The sequence below is a fragment of the Rhinatrema bivittatum genome, chromosome 4 (assembly GCF_901001135.1).
Source record: "Rhinatrema bivittatum chromosome 4, aRhiBiv1.1, whole genome shotgun sequence".
Taxonomy (NCBI): Eukaryota; Metazoa; Chordata; class Amphibia; order Gymnophiona; family Rhinatrematidae; genus Rhinatrema; species Rhinatrema bivittatum.
Genome location: NC_042618.1, coordinates 235,219,932 through 235,235,841, shown reverse-complemented (window position 1 = coordinate 235,235,841; position 15,910 = coordinate 235,219,932). Strand labels below are relative to the sequence as shown.

At 40.7% G+C, this 15,910-nt stretch overlaps 1 protein-coding gene across 2 annotated transcripts in view; it reads left to right on the top strand.

The window, feature by feature from the left end:
• Positions 1-15,910, top strand: part of LOC115090598 (serine/threonine-protein kinase WNK1-like) — a 185,594-nt gene that overhangs the window by 126,637 nt on the left and 43,047 nt on the right. For both annotated transcript variants that reach the window (XM_029599931.1, XM_029599933.1), the window contains exon 2: positions 15,255-15,427. In XM_029599931.1, the coding sequence (XP_029455791.1) occupies positions 15,255-15,427 (173 nt within the window). The remainder of the gene's footprint in view (positions 1-15,254; positions 15,428-15,910) is intronic.

Here is a 15,910-nt window from a genome sequence, read left to right as displayed (position 1 = left end):
GTAGTAATATCCACTCTAAGAGCACGAAAGACTCAATGTTGCTGGCCTATATTAGAGTATGATGCCACTTTGAAAGCTTCTGTTGTCAAGAAGGAAACTCTCACTTGTAGGGCAGGCATATCACAGATCATGGATTTTATCTGAGTTCTAGGAAAAGGGATAATCGTTAACTCCCTAAGATTAGATAGCTATTTCCTGTTCAGAGGCCTGCTAGAGGGCAAGAATGTAGCTATGCCACCGGATGTAAGTTGATCCCTCAAAGGGGTTAAAGTGCATCAGGTTGCCGTTCTGCCCTTTGGTTCTCTTATCGGCCCTTAATTTGTTCCTTAGAACGCTAATGGGCCCACCATTCGAGGCTGTGTGCTCAGCAAGAATGAACTCAGAACTACAAGCTATTTCCTGTAGAGATCCTTGATTGATCTTTTCCAAGGATTTGGTTGTGATCAGGTCAGCCCTCCTCCACCCCTTGCCTAAGGTGGTATCTGCATTTCATTTGAACCAGTTACCCTACCAGCCTTTAAGATTATGATCTAGACCTCCTGGATGTCAAGTGAGTGCCTTTAAGATACCTTAAAGTCAAGAATGCATTCAGGAAGTCGGGCTGTTCATATTGTTCACCGGCCCACGGAAGGGAGAACAGCCCTCCAAAGCGCTCCTGGCTTGATAAATCAAGGAAGCCATCAGATCAGCATATCTACTGGGAGGTAAAATGAATCCATCGGGACTTTGGACATGCTCCATGAGAGTCCAAGCAGCCTCTTGGGTGGAAGTGTCGTGTCCCTGGAGGAAATCTGTAAGGCGGGCACATGGTCTTCCTTATGCTTTTTTACGGAACACTACAGATTGGCCATGCTGGCCATCTTTTTTGTACCATCAGGTAGCCATCGTTTTTGTACCATCAGGTACAAAAACTTAGATTGTAAGCCCTCTGGGGATAGAGAAATACCTACAGTACCTGAATGTAAACCAGTGTGATATCTCAATTGAGATCGAATGTCGGTATATATAAAAAAAAAAAAAACTTGGATGCAGCCTTTGGGGCTGGGGCACTAGGGGCTGTGCTCACAGCCTCTTGCCCAAGGGAGTAGTGACTGTTACATCCCTAAATTGATGACTGGTCTAGCAGTAGGATAAGGAATGTTAAAATTCTTACCTGATAATTTTTTCCTTGACTACTGCTAGATCAGTCTTTTCCCTAACCAGCAAGGTTGAGTCAGCATTCATACAAGGGATGGAAAAATCCCTGTTTAATTTCTCGTCCTACCCCAGGGGGTAGGTGGGACCCTAGACTCCTGTTGCTCCTTTCTGCTATCTGTAGGCTTTCCTACAGCCTTGTCTATCCTTTTAATTTTTTCATTAGGTAAGCGTAGAAAAAGACATGTAAATAAAGTTCATTCAGACAATTGATCTGACAAGCTAGACAAGGAAGAAACACACTTCAAGTATGCAGGAGTATGTGGCTTACATGCTACAATTGGGAGAGTTGACTAGATCCTCAACAGTTTTCACTCTTTCATTTATTTTACTGGGTTGCAATTACCAAGGCAGCTGGGTATGGGTTGGTTCTGGCAAAGGTCTACTGAAGGCTGCCTCCAGCCATAACTCCCTTATAGTTCTGACGTCACAAGAAAATCTGGGGAGGTACGGTCTCTGTCTCCACCAGCTGCAGAGAGGGGAAATCCCTAAATTGATGGTGCAGTAGTTAAAGATTCCAGAATGTAAAAAATATCTGATAGACTGCACCTTCAAAATATAAACCGGATGAAATTGGCCCAGAGGATGGCTACTAAAATGATCAGACTTCATTATTAAGCATATAGAGACAAACTTATAAACTCCTAAATATGTATGCTCTAGAGAACTGGTAGGATAGGGGAGATATGATAGACATTTAAATACCTTCAAGGTATCAACGTATAGGAGGTGAACCTCTTTCAACATATGAGGATTTGGAACAAGGAAGGGGGTCATGGTAAGAGGGTGAAAGGGATAGATTTGGGAGTAATCTAAGGAAAAGTTTGCAGAGAAGATGGTGGATGCATGGAATAGATTCCTGCAGAATGTGGAGACAGGACATTATCTGAATTCAAAAACATAGGATAATCACAGGGGATCTCTTAAGGAGTGGTAGGGATTGTAGAGCTGAGTAGTTGTAGATGAGCAGACAAGGTAGGCTTTATGCTGTTACATTTCTATGTAGCTACTGAAATCCGTCAAATGTCATTTTTCTGGAGCTGCCTAAAAAAAGTAAGGAAGAAAAGGGGCATGTTAATTTGCAATGAATGAAATCCTACACCAAAGGCACGGAGATAAGTATTCAACTGTGTGGAGTTTTGCATATATAGAACTGTTTTCCAAGGTTATGCAGCTGGGTTCATGAGAGGTCACTTCTGTCTGGGTTGGGATAGTGAGAATGCTTGCTGAAATTCAAACAGATTGTTACATACTGTGGGTGCAGTGTTCTCATCAAGCAAGAATCCAGCCCCACAGAAAAGAATATGCTCCACAGTCCAGAGAGCATGACTACAAAACTGAACAAAGAATCAAACTCAGCCTGCCTTTAAGAAGGTTCAGCACTCTTTAGTAAGGACTATAGAAATAGCTGTTCTAGCCAGGGAAGTTGTTTAGAAACCACCAAAACCATGAAGAAATCAGCATTTCAATACAAGCCTAGGAGCAATTGCTGTATATGCCTAGAATGTTTCTTATTAAAAACTGTTTGCTGCTTCTACAAATATCTGCAAGTTTGGAAGAAAGCATGCTCTTAAGTTGTGCAGTGTGGCCAGTTTGTAGCAGGTGAATTACTGAAATATCGCTTGTAGAAAAAGCTTAATTAGGCTCTGAAAGAAATTTATGCTGTTTTCTAATGTATATAACACATTTTATTGTATGACTTTTGGGTAAAAGTGCTATGTAAATGCTTGTATAATTATGAAATAAAAGGGGGCAGGAACCAAGTGAACACAGCAAAGTTTCTGGTTCTCTCAAGAATATTGCCAGTCCAACTGCTAACATTTTTAAGGTAAAACTTAGAAAATGTTTGACCAAAGTTTAAATCTAGAAGGCAGTGCATTCCAAACTTCAAAAGTGAGGATTAGTTTAGTAAGAGTTTCTCACTTTCTTTGGAATGTCTCATAATTGAATCATAACAGGATTATCTCAATATCAAAAGCTTTGAAAGAATGGAACATGAGCGCCATGTTGCAAAGCCGATTATTAATTTTAAAAAGTGCTTGCATGCTGGTATATTTAATCTGCACTGGGTCCCATTTTAAAAGTAGGGTGATTGTGTGCTTGGTTTCTAGCTGCCAAAAAGAGAAAAGCTATCAAGCCATCAGCATACATGTGATCACAGAAGCCATGATATAAAAACCTTTATCTGAGCAGTCTTTAAATAAACGCAAGTGATCTGTTCCTAAAGCTTTCTTTCATAACTGATTTCACAAACGCATTGACAGATCTACCCAGACAGGCTGAAATGAAATTAGGAGTTTAACATTTTCCAAACAAAATCTTTCATATGTTGCACAAAAGATTTATAAAGTAGGTGTTGCTTGTAATTTGTACCATAGAAATACTACACAGTACATAGAATATGGTGGCTGAGGGCTGCAAAGGTTCATCTGGTCTACCCAGTTTTGATTGTATTTGATCTGACTCCCATCTTTCTCACCACAGATCCTGCTTACTTTTATCCCATGCTTTCTCAAATTGTTGTTTTTGCCTTCAGTGCTTTTGGGTGCATCTGTTTCCCTTTCTGTGGAGAAATTTATGCCAGCCCACAGTTTGAACCTTGTATCATCTCTTGTTATAGAACTTCCTTTCACTAACAAATGTTTGGTACAGGGTGATTTTTTTTTAAAGTACTTTTTGTGTATCTTAGTTTGCAAAGAGAGACTAGTATTTTTTTATCCTGACTTATGAGCAACCAGAATGGCTAGTTTCAGTGGCTTCACTCAGTTACATGGCACTATATAATGTTGACACCACTAGTTTTTTAAACTCTGGTCATGAAGATTTTGCTTGCTGAGACTTTAGCATATTCTGCTCCGAACTAAATCATGAAATGGAATTTTTATTTAAAAAAAAAAATCCTTCTGTATTTCCTTTGTCTCATTATCTACAAGGTTACTTCCTGGGCTGCATTTTTTTGATATGGCAGTAAGGTTAAGGTTGGCAGAGACCTGTATTTCTGTATTTAGAGTTAAGGTCTAGATTCATCAAAATGCTATAAATATAGCAGAAATAACAGCTGAAGACAATTAGACTGCATTGTACAAATCAACTCTTGCTCATAGATTCAAATGATGGAAATTCTTCAGTGATTTCAAATTTGCAGTAAATTCCACTGACTGAACAGAACCCCCCCCCCAACCCATCGTGAGTTGAATGTGCTCATCTACAGTGCTAGATATATATATTCCTATTATCCCTGTTAGTGTTCTTCCCCCTCTACTTATCCAGTTAAGTGGTGCTGAATATGGACCTCACATTATCTCACTGGCTAGCAAACTGTATAGTTTACTGCTAAATGCTAGGAAGCCTACAAATTGTAGATGACGTTAAGGCTTATCAGGTTAGAGCCATTGCTGCTTCAGTGGCTTTTCTAAGAGCTGTGTACCTCTTGAAGACATTTCCAAAGCTGCATCTTGGTCATCAGTACCCATCTTTACATCCCATTTCTGTCTGGATAATCTTTCAAAAAACGACAGCAAATTTGGACAAGTAGTTTTACAAAGCCTGTTCACCCAGTAATCTACTCTCCATGGGGGTCCTGTATTGCTTATACATTAAATGCTGTGCTGCAGCCCTTAGCTTGGGGACCCCCCCCCCCCCCCCCATGTCAGGGCAAATTCAGCCCTGCTTGTTGACAGAGAAAGCAAGTTTGTTTACTATAAATGATCTCTGTAAACAGCAGTATGAATTGGCCATGCTAAATACCCACCTGCCTCCCTGGAGATTTAATTACCTAGCTAGAATTAGCTCGAAAATTGAGTGAGGGGTTTTACAGGATGATGCCCACAAGGAATTCCTGCACATGCTTAGAGCAAAGGTTCTACAAGCTTCAAGAGAAGGTCCATTCTTTGCTGCCAGTTGACATCACCCACATGTCATGGCTAATTCATTCTGCTGTCTGTGGGACTACTTTTACAGTAATCAAACATTTTTTTGGCATTTCCATTTCTCCCTGTTGCCCTTTCCACTTCCCCTCAGCGAGGGTATTCTTCCTCTGCTTCTCTTCCTTCTAGCTTCCTTCCTACTTTCTTATTTTCAGAATCCTTCCCTTTGTTCATCATGCTTCCTCTGCCTGCCCCTTACCAGAATCCTCTTTGAACCTAATCTTGCCTCAGTTTCCTAACTCCTCCTTTATTTCCTTCTTTTCTCTCTCCCCCCCCCCCCCCCCCACACACACACACTCAACTATCTCCCAATCCTTTCTACCCTGCTCTTCCCTTCCAAGGAGAATTGCACTGGACCTCTTGTTTCTAGTCATCCATTCTGCATGGCATTTTGTAAACATTTCTCAGTTGCTTAGTGGGATTGAAGCTCTTAGCAACATATAATCAACCCTACAGTTGGAAGAGCATGGCATATGATCATAATGTCCTGAGGGTCCTTGGATGTTTGTCAGAATGACTGTTAAAGTGTTACATTTATATCTTGAAGATCACAATAGTGTTCCTCTGGTAGCCAACTGTCAACAAATTGTATAATTTTGATGTAAATTAAGATATTGTATGCTGCTGTGAATAAAGGAGCTGCCTTTCTATGATCAACAAAAAAAAACCCTTTTTACATTAAACTGTTACATTTTCTCAGAGCAAAGTGCTTTTACTGGAAAGTCCCTAAGTAAGCGCATGCAGAAAACATTTTGTATTCATTCTCCCTTTGACTTTTTTAAATTTCTGTATTGCATGCACTTTGCATTTTTTACATTTTTATAGCTTTTCAAATACCCGTTTATGTCAGGAATTATCAGAGCTTAATATGAAGCTCGTATCCTGTGTGAGGTATGAAGCATGACAGGACATTGCCAGCTGCTCTGCTCATGTGACTCATTTCTGCTGTTTTGACTGATCATGTGCAAGCTCATACTCTGAATAAACAGCTTGCAGATTCTGGTAGCTTGTGTACTGGAGTGCAAGTTGGATGACTGTTCAATGGTATACCAAATAGATACATTGATTTTGTACCAGCAAGCCTTAATTTTACTTGGGGACTTGCCTACCAAATGTGACACTACTTTGGTCTAAGAAGCCAGTCCCAGTACATGTTCTCCAAGCTCACATTGTTCTTTTATCCTAGTTATGTTCTCCAAGTTACTCTCACCCTTGTTCTTTGTAAGACATATTCTGTCATTTTGCTATTTGTTGTAATGTAAACCGGAATGATAAGTAACTCTGTTATTTGAACTTCGGTATAAAAAAAGTTATAAATAAATAAATACTGAGGTTCTTTTGATTTGATCCCAGGCTAGGTAGCTCTTTGCTTTGGAGCAGCATGTAGTAAATTATTGGTTTAAAACAAATTATCGTAGTTACCTGAGGACCTTTGTGATTATCCTTTTAATATGTAGTTCTGCTGCTTGAAAAGTGTTCTCAGTCATTTGAGTGCGGTAGAGAGCTTTAGAAATCTTCTTACTTCATTTCTTTTTCTATTCCTTGTGTGCTACAGTCATTTGCAATGTTGCGGATGGTATTGGTTTTCAAACTTACTAGTTTATCATTTGTAGAATAACTTTGCATAAATTATTCTACAGTATTTTCTCTCTCTCCATGTGACACAAATGAGAATCAGATGTTACTATCTTGTCTACTATATAGTGTACATAGTTATCACAACTAAAATTCTTGTAACTACAGAATATCAGTAATGCAGCATTGCTTAATTTTGTTCTCCATTGCCATCCCACCTTTCTCCTAGTAAATGCTTTTGTACTGAATAACCATACTTTATTTTCAAATACTTATTAATCCAATCTTTTTAAATTAAGAGCATTTTTCTAATGAAAATTTAAAAAATATATATATACGCAAAAGAGCTGAATATGAAACACACCTGATCACATTTTGAAAACTGCTTCTCTTCAAGGCTTTTTCCTAGGACTAGAGCAATTTGAATGGCTGGGCATGGAGTAGCAGCCTTCACATTAGGTTTGTGATGTTGAATTTGTATAAAGTGCTGTGGTTGCCATGTTAGTACACTTGAATGTCTGAAAATAAAGGTTAACAAAAACAAAGGGAATACCTTTTTATTGGACTGTTACCTTATTTTATTTTGCTAATCTTTATTTTTATACTACTTGAATTTGTAGGTAGATTTCCCTATTAAAACAAAGTATTATTATGTGCTAGTTTATAAAACACTTTTCTGAGGACAAACAGGATGGCATTCCCCATGTGGGTGGTGACATCAGATGTAGCCTGGCACGGAACTTTGAAATAAAAGCTTCTAGAAGCTTTGAGCATGCCCTACTGGGTGTGTGCAATCCTAATCACCTCCCAGGCAGGGCCCTTTAGTCTCACTTTTTTGCGCAGAGTCTGCAAGTCGCGATTCTTTGTTCTTTCACAGCTGTTGCAGTGAGTTTCTGGAGCTACAGAAGCTATTTTTTTTCTTGTAGGCACCCACAGGTTTTTCTCTAGTACTTTTAGATAAGTTTTGTCTTTGTGCTTTTTTTCTTGTTTCTTATCCTTTATTTCTGTTAACTGCATAGTGTGCTGGCCTGGTGCCCATCAATCTGGTTGAGTGTTTATTCCCCCAGCCTTCATGTCCTGTGTGTGCCTTAAGTTCAGGTCCCTTTAGGCATTACTTTCAAGGCCACTGCATGTTTGGGCTAGGCCTCTTACCCTGGGTCATTCAGGGGCTTACGTGGGTATATATAGATTACATGGTCTCTGGAGGGCCCCCCTCACTGTGAGGCTTCTGCCATTATTAGACTAGCATTCCAGGCAGGAGCTTCGGGATACCTAGTCAATACCTTGGCATTGATGGAGGCCTCAACATCGAGGGATCTGGGAGGGTACTGCCAGCACATCAATGTTTCATCCTTGACCCATGCAGTGGGTTTGAGACTGGGTCTGTACTTGATGAAAGAGCATTCCTGTGGGGAGGAGAGCTCCTCCTTCCCATAATCATGTGAAGTGCACTAGTCTTCATGGGTCCAACTTAATTATCACCTCTAGTGCCCTGGTTGATGTGGCCTCCCCTCCTGCCTGCCATTCTGTCCTGTTCAATGGCTGATTTATTTTTTTATTTTTATTTTTTCTTCAGTAGGTGAAGGGTATTGCTGTGGGTGCCACAATGGCCCATGATATGGCTAACCTAGATGTTGGCTAATTTGACATTTTTTGGTAATCCTGTTGTCCATTCGCACTACATATGCAACTTTGGCAAAGGTATATAGATGATATGTTTGACAGGGGATTTTACCTACATTGGATTTGTTTTTTGTTGACTGGATGTAATCTAATTTACAGTTGACTTATCAGTCCAGTTATTTGAGTGTTCCATTTTTTGATATTACAATTGGGTAACAGGAGAGTAAGCCCCCCCCCCCCATCCATTGGAAACCTACAGATTGTAATGCTTTGAGGTCCCCGTCCCCCCCTCCCCCTGGTTGTCACCCATGGAAATTGCATGAAAACTTTACCCGTTGGTCAGTTTCTTCAATTAAATAACTTATGTACATCTATAGCTGAATTTAAAGTTAAAGCATCTGAAATGCAATAATTTTTAGAACGAGGTTATCCCTTGTCTTTTGTACGTTGGGCCTATAAAGATCTGTTTTTGAGTCCAGGTCATACTGAATCCCGGATTGTTTTATATTTCACCGGAAATGCATTTAGTCTAGGAGAGTATTAGAAAACATTTGGCTATTTTGCAATTGTATTCAGTGTTTTCAGAGCCTCCTTTATTTGCATTGCAGCAAGGTTGGCATATTTGGGATATAATGGTCCATTTCCTTTTCAGTTCTTTGGTTCAGTCTGAATGTTTTCACCCTATTACAGCTAATTATATGTTTTGTGAAAAGTGTTTGATGTATCCACAAGCGTTCCAAGGGGGTAGTTTACCCTTTACTGCTTTATCTCACCATTAACTCTTGCATTACAACAGTGGTATATCTGGTTTGGTGCCCCCATAATTTGATTTATATAGGAAAAAACATGAATGTTAAAGATCAGAATGATGGAGCATCATAGCTGTATAAATCAGAGGAAGTTTATTTAAAAGTATTTATTGGCTCTGCACCCTTCAAAGTTCGGGGAGGGTTACAATACATTCATAACTAATTTGAAAACAAACATTAAAAGAATAGAGAAATAGTGTTAAAATTAAAAATCTAAATTTAGCAGATATGAAAATAGATCAAAGATAAAGGAATAGATGAAAGGAAGTGCAGAAGTTTGTCTTGCAAAGGTCTGGAAAGGCTTGCTGAAGGTAGTGTTTTAATGCTTGTAGAGCACTGTTTAGAGACAGTCTGGCTGGGGTCCATTGGTTGATGTCTCCCATCCTGCTGTCCTCAGAGCATTGTTACAGGTGCATCTGATGAAATGGACTCTAACCAATTTATTGAGGCATGAGCTTTCGAAAACAGTCTATAAGGTGCCATTTGCCTATTGTCCGTTTTACAGGTAAACAACTCTATGCTGCTTATGCTGTTTTCAGTTATATTCCAGAACTAGTTATGATATTAAATTCTGGAGTTTTACTTTAATTCGCATACTTTTCCATGGTAAAATTAACTTTAGGATTTTTATTTTAAAATATTTTGACCTCTTCCCCAGCTCAGTCGAAAAGTTAATACATGTCCATAATTGGCTCTGAAATGAACTACAAAACTCATTCACATACATTTAATACAGCATTAGTTATGTCTGGAAAAACTAATCTGGGAGTGAAACTACCTTCCAGAGAGACTGGTTAATGCAGCATTAATATGTACTTGCTTCTTCAGTTTTTTGCAGTGTGAATACGAATAGGGAGCAAGGCAAATCTGAAGTGGCAATTGAACCAAAATTAACTGTGAAAATTCAGTTGTGTTAAAACAGCAATTCCAAAAATGATTTTGCTGTTTGTGTTCCTAGTTATATTTCATAGCCATTGTCAGTAATCCAGTCATTCTTGTGATCAACCACCGATTTTTCTTGTTCGGTTTTCAGCAGTTGGTGGCTATTTGACCACTACTTCGATGCTCTGATTATGGTGTATCCTATCATACGTTATGGTGGAAACTTGCACATTAATCTCGGTGTGCTTGTGTTGGATAGAAAAGTTTCCATTTTGTTTTAATTTTAAAATTTGTCTTGCTTTACCTCCTGTTCTTGGTGGATAACAAATATATTCACAATAAAATACTCAAACATCACATTCTCTCCTGTTAACCCATGCAATTGTCTTGCTATCCCTATATAATCATCTGTCCATACAAAACTTAGTTTGAGAATGATCCTTCAACTGTTCATCCTTTGTACGATCCTTTTAACTAAATCCTGCTCCCTGAAACTCCAAATGCCTAATAAAATGTTTGTAACCGTTTGAAAATAGCATATGCAGCTTGCAACTCCCCTAGTAACGTGTTCCAAACAGATGGTTCTTCCCTCGTCTCAGCCAATTGTATGAGCCCCACTGATGGCATTTCTAACAAGTTGCACTTACTCTATCTTAATATATGAGGTATAACTTTAGCACTGACTCACAGATCAGAATTAAGCACCTTGGGCACTAAAGTTAGAATTGAATTATTGGCCATCGGGTCAAGTTGAGTGTGTTTATTAAATTTTATATACTTCCTGCCATTAGACAGTTTTACAACAAAATTATAACCAATTCCGCTGTTCCATTAAGTGTTGAGCCTGAAAATGGATGTCTTTCTTTACAAGGTCCCAGTTACATTGATTCTCTCTACAGCAGGCCTTTACATGTTAGTAAAGGGGAGATTAATATGGCCTAGTCGTTTTGCAAACATATTTCTTTAAACAAATTTGCTTGTCTCTTGGCTGACATTTGGGACTATTAGGCAGGAAAGAGATTGCTATCCCTAGCTTATATTTGTCATGCAAAATCTATTTTTTAAGTGGAGTATTAGATGTGAAGGAGAATTATGGTTTCTTGTAAATCAGGGATTGATGACAAATCTCAAGAATCAGATTATGGACCTAAACATTTTGTTCCTTGCTGCCACTACTCCCTCCTCCAGGGACAGTTTTCTTCTGGCCCAGCACCTTCTGGCTTTTAGTGTGTTGGGAAGGGAACAGCTATTCTGGGGATTGGTTGTCAATGAGGTGTGGCTGGCTGGTATGACTGACTCCAACTGGCTTGTTAGGAGTGGTTGGCTAGGGAGGGATGACTCAGGCTGGCGGGAGGAGGAAGGATGAGTGGGTTGCTGGCTTGGGGTGGGGAGGAAGGGGTTGGCAGGCTAGAGGATTTAGGAGTGTATTTTATTTAAGACCACATATTTCTCTGATCCAAAATCTTTGCCCTCAGGGGATTACAAAACGTAGCATAAATACAATATAAAATACATAAAACAAATGGGCTAAAAGAGCATATAATATAACAAACATGGAAAATCCACATTTACTGCCTCTTATGACAGTTCATAAAACCACATTGAGTACTGTGTACATTCCTGGTTGTGAATCTCAAAAAAGATATAGTTGCACCAGTGAAGATACAGAGAAGGGCGACCAGAATGATAAAGGGGATGGAATGGCTCCCCTATGAGGAAAGGCTAAAGAAGTTAGGGCTGTTCAGCTTGGAGAAGAAGACTGAGGGGGGGATATGATAGAGGTCTATAAAATCATGAGGTCTAGAATGGGTAAATGCGAATTGATTATTTACTCTTTTTTTTTTGGATAATAGGACTAGGGGGCACTCCTTGAAGCTAGCAAGTAGCACATTTAAAACAAATCAGAAGGTTTTTTTTTTTGTTTTTTTTACTCAATGCACAATTAAGCTCTGGAATTTGTTGCCATAGGATGTGGTTAGTTCAATTAGTTTAGATGGGTTTAAAAAAGGTTTGGATAAGTTCTTGGAGAAGTCTGTTATTAATCAAGTTGACTTAGGGAATAGCCATTGCTATTACTGACATTAGTAGAATGGGATCTAGCTAATGTTTAGGTACTTGCCGGGTACTTGTAACCTGGATGAGCCACTATTGGAAACAGGATGCTGGGCTTGATGAACCCTTGGTCTGGCCCAGTATCTACCTTATAAATGGCCTGTGACCGACGGCCCGCAAATGCGCAGTAGAGCACAGCTCTACTGCGCATGTGCGGGCAAGGATGTCGATCAGAAAAAAAAAATGGCGGTGGGGCCGCAGGAGCGGGAGGAGAAGCAGCGGCGCCGCGCGCGCGCGGTGCCGCTGCTTCTCCTCCCCAGATCTGCCGGCAGATCTCGGGGGGGTCACTGCTGCGCGCGCGGGGAGTGACCCCCCCCCCCCCCCGAGATCTGCCGGCAGGAGCGGGAGGAGTTAATGGAGCCGGGTGAGGGTTGCGGGAAGTCGCGCTTACGGCGCCGGGAGGAAATGGAGGTGGGTGAAGGGAGGGAGAGGGGGACTGAGTGAGTGGGAGGGAGGGAGGGAGAGGGGGACTGAGTGAGTGGGAGGGAGGGAGAGGGGGGACTGAGTGGGAGGGAGAGGGGGGACTGAGTGAGAGGAGAGGGAGGGTGGAGAGGAGTGGGTGGGGGAGGGGGGTGGTGAAGAGTGAGGGGAGAGAGAATGAGGGGGAGGTGAGAGACAGAGGGATGTAGCCCGTTTTAACGGGCTTTACGGCTTGTATCAACATATGTTCAATTGGTCAACAGCAAATAAATTAAAAAAGATGTGGCTGGCTACTATATTTTTGAACTGGCTCCTAGATGTATAGAAAATTTGTAAAGGCCTGTTGTCAAATCATTTTCCTTATTCAGCAGTGTTTTCCCATGAGACTAGTAAGAGTCAATCCCATTGATTTTGTTTGTTTATAATAGATTCTCATGGTGCTTGGTCACTCTTCTGGAACAAGCATTTTGAATATGAATATAACATAAGAAATTGCCATGCAGGGTCAGACCAAGGGTCCATCAAGCCCAGCATCCTGTTTCCAACAGAGGCCAAACCAGGCCACAAGAACCAGGCAATTACCCAAACACTAAGAAGATCCCATGCTACTGATGCAATTAATAGCAGTGGCTATTCCCTAAGTAAACTTGATTAATAGCCGTTAATGGACTTCTCTTCCAAGAACTTATCCAAACCTTTTTTGAACCCAGCTACACTAACTGCACTAACCACATCCTCTGGCAACAAATTCCAGAGCTTTATTGTGCGTTGAGTGAAAAAGTTTTCTCCGATTAGTCTTAAATGTGCTACTTGCTAACTACATGGAATGCCCCCTAGTCCTTCTATTATTCGAAAGTGTAAATAACAGAGTCACATCTACTCGTTCAAGACCTCTCATGATCTTAAAGACCTCTGTCATATCCCCCCTCAGCCGTCTCTTCTCCAAGCTGAACAGCCCTAACCTCTTCAGCCTTTCCTCATAGGGGAGCTGTTCCATCCCTTTTATCATTTTGGTTGCCCTTCTCTGTACCTTCTCCATCGCAACAATATCTTTTTTTGAGATGCAGCGACCGGAATTGTACACAGTATTCAAGGTGCGGTCTCCCCATGGAGCAATATAGAGGCATTATGACATTTTCCATTTTATTCACCATTCCCTTCCTAATAATTCCTAACATTATTCGCTTTTTTGACTGCTGCAGCACACTGAGCCGACGATTTTAATATGCTCTATTGCTAGTGCAACAAGTAGAGTAGTAGGTAAGAATCATCTATTTATTAGTGATCCATATGGGGCAGTTAATTTTCCCATTTTAAGCACAGGACAATCAGATTCCACACGTTCTCATATCTGCTTTTCTTTTACATCTAACAAGCGTCAGTAATGCAAAAAATAGAATTCAATTGCCACCTAAATGTTGACCTCTACTGCACCAAAAGATTGTTTTGAGGAGTCTTTCCTTGTAGCCCTTTTCCAGTTGTGGATGTCTTGAAATGATTAGTCTTTTGGTGGAGGAAAATATTTATGAAAATGTTTTTAAAATATAATTAAGGAATTTTCCGTTTAGTACTGGAAGATTTACTTTGTAGCGAATATTTGTGAGGATTTCTACCTCTCCCACTGGTGAGCATAATACATTAAAGGGCAATGCCTATGCAAGGGATAGGGGACTTCAGTCCTCAAGTGCCTCAAGCTAATCTGTTTTTGAGGATGTCCCTTCTAACATTCTTCCTCCCACACCAGCTTATCTTTCCAGTACTCTCTCCCATTTCCCTCAACTCATCCTCTCCAACATGTTCCTCCCACCTCCCCCCCCCCCCCCCCCCCCCCCAAAATCAGGTCTCTTCCTGCACGCTCTCCTTCCCCCAACTCCTCTCCCAGTGACCCTGGTACAGCTGTCTTCCTGGCCGGGGTGGTGCCTGAACAAGTGCACTGTTCTCAGTCTTGTGAGAACAGGAGTTTGGGCACTGCGCTTCTCACACTGATGGATGAAGGTGGCACTGGTACAAGCTCTGGTTTTTCCTCAGTCTTTTTTTTTTTTTTCTTGCTGGCTTGCACTGTGTCAGTTCTGCACAGAAAAAGGTGTATTCTGTGCAAATTCTGTATTGTACAGAATTCCCCCCCCCCCCCCGCCCATTACACCCTCAGGATTGTATAACTAGTGGTGGTAATAAACTCTAAGGGGGTAACCTCTGGAAATACCTTATGAAATTGTTTTTGCAGAATGGTGGTAGATGACTGGAATGCCCCTCCCTGAGGGAGGTGATGGAGACAAAAAAAACTGTAACTGAATCAAAGACAGAGGATTCTTAGTTGCAAGAGGCACTGGGGTTACCTACATGGAAAGAGAGGCAGTTACAGCCCAAAGTAGTAGTGTAATTCTAAGAAGACATTTGGGTAACCTGATTGGCATAGTGGAATAGGATTGAGAGGTTCGATAAATAACACATGGGGGAGTTGGGATTTGTTGGGTTACATATGGGAATTTATATGCAGTCTACCCAAAGTGGACAAATCTCAACTGGGTAGACTGGATGGGCCATTTTTGTCCCTATTTACTGTTTAATAAGTTTCAAGCGACTTCGAGACCAGAATCCAACTCGCTCCCCGCAGGCCCCTCTATGTTCTATAATATGTAATATCAGATGAATGGTTTCTGAAGCCATGTTGCAGTATTTCAGTTTTCTCTGTTCCTTATTTTCTATTCACTAGGATCGAAAATTGTCAAAATCGGAACGTCAGAGGTTCAAGGAAGAGGCTGGAATGCTCAAGGGACTTCAGCATCCCAACATTGTTCGTTTCTATGATTCATGGGAGTCCACATTAAAGGGAAAGAAGTGTATTGTCCTGGTGACAGAATTAATGACATCTGGAACACTGAAAACGTAAGTAAACTGAAGCACGTTTGAAGATCATTAGCAGGGTTTACCAAGTGGTAAACTGGGCCAGCTGCAGTGCTTTACATGGTGTGGGAAACAGTTTTGAATCCTAGTATTGATTCTTACTTATTGCTCAAGTCATTAAGCAAGCCTGGGGTAGGTTCTATCCAAACTCGCTCAAGTAATTGGAGGAAGGCACAACCAGATTCCAAACCACCTGATAGATTGTAAGCAATCCTATCAGTTTTCCTTGGTCAGCCAGGTGAGTCTTGACATGGGAAACCAGTAAGGATTCAGTCTTGGAATGCAGTGCTTTTGGAAGATGGGACCCCATTGTAGGTAATTTGTCATTGCCCATCCTGGGTTTGTTTCCCTTTTGGGTGAAAGATTTGTGTTCTGAAATCTGTTCCTAAACTGCCTGCTTAGAAATATGATTGCCTAGTTCAGTAGTCTCCAAACATGGTCCTAGAGGACAGCAACCCAGTCAAT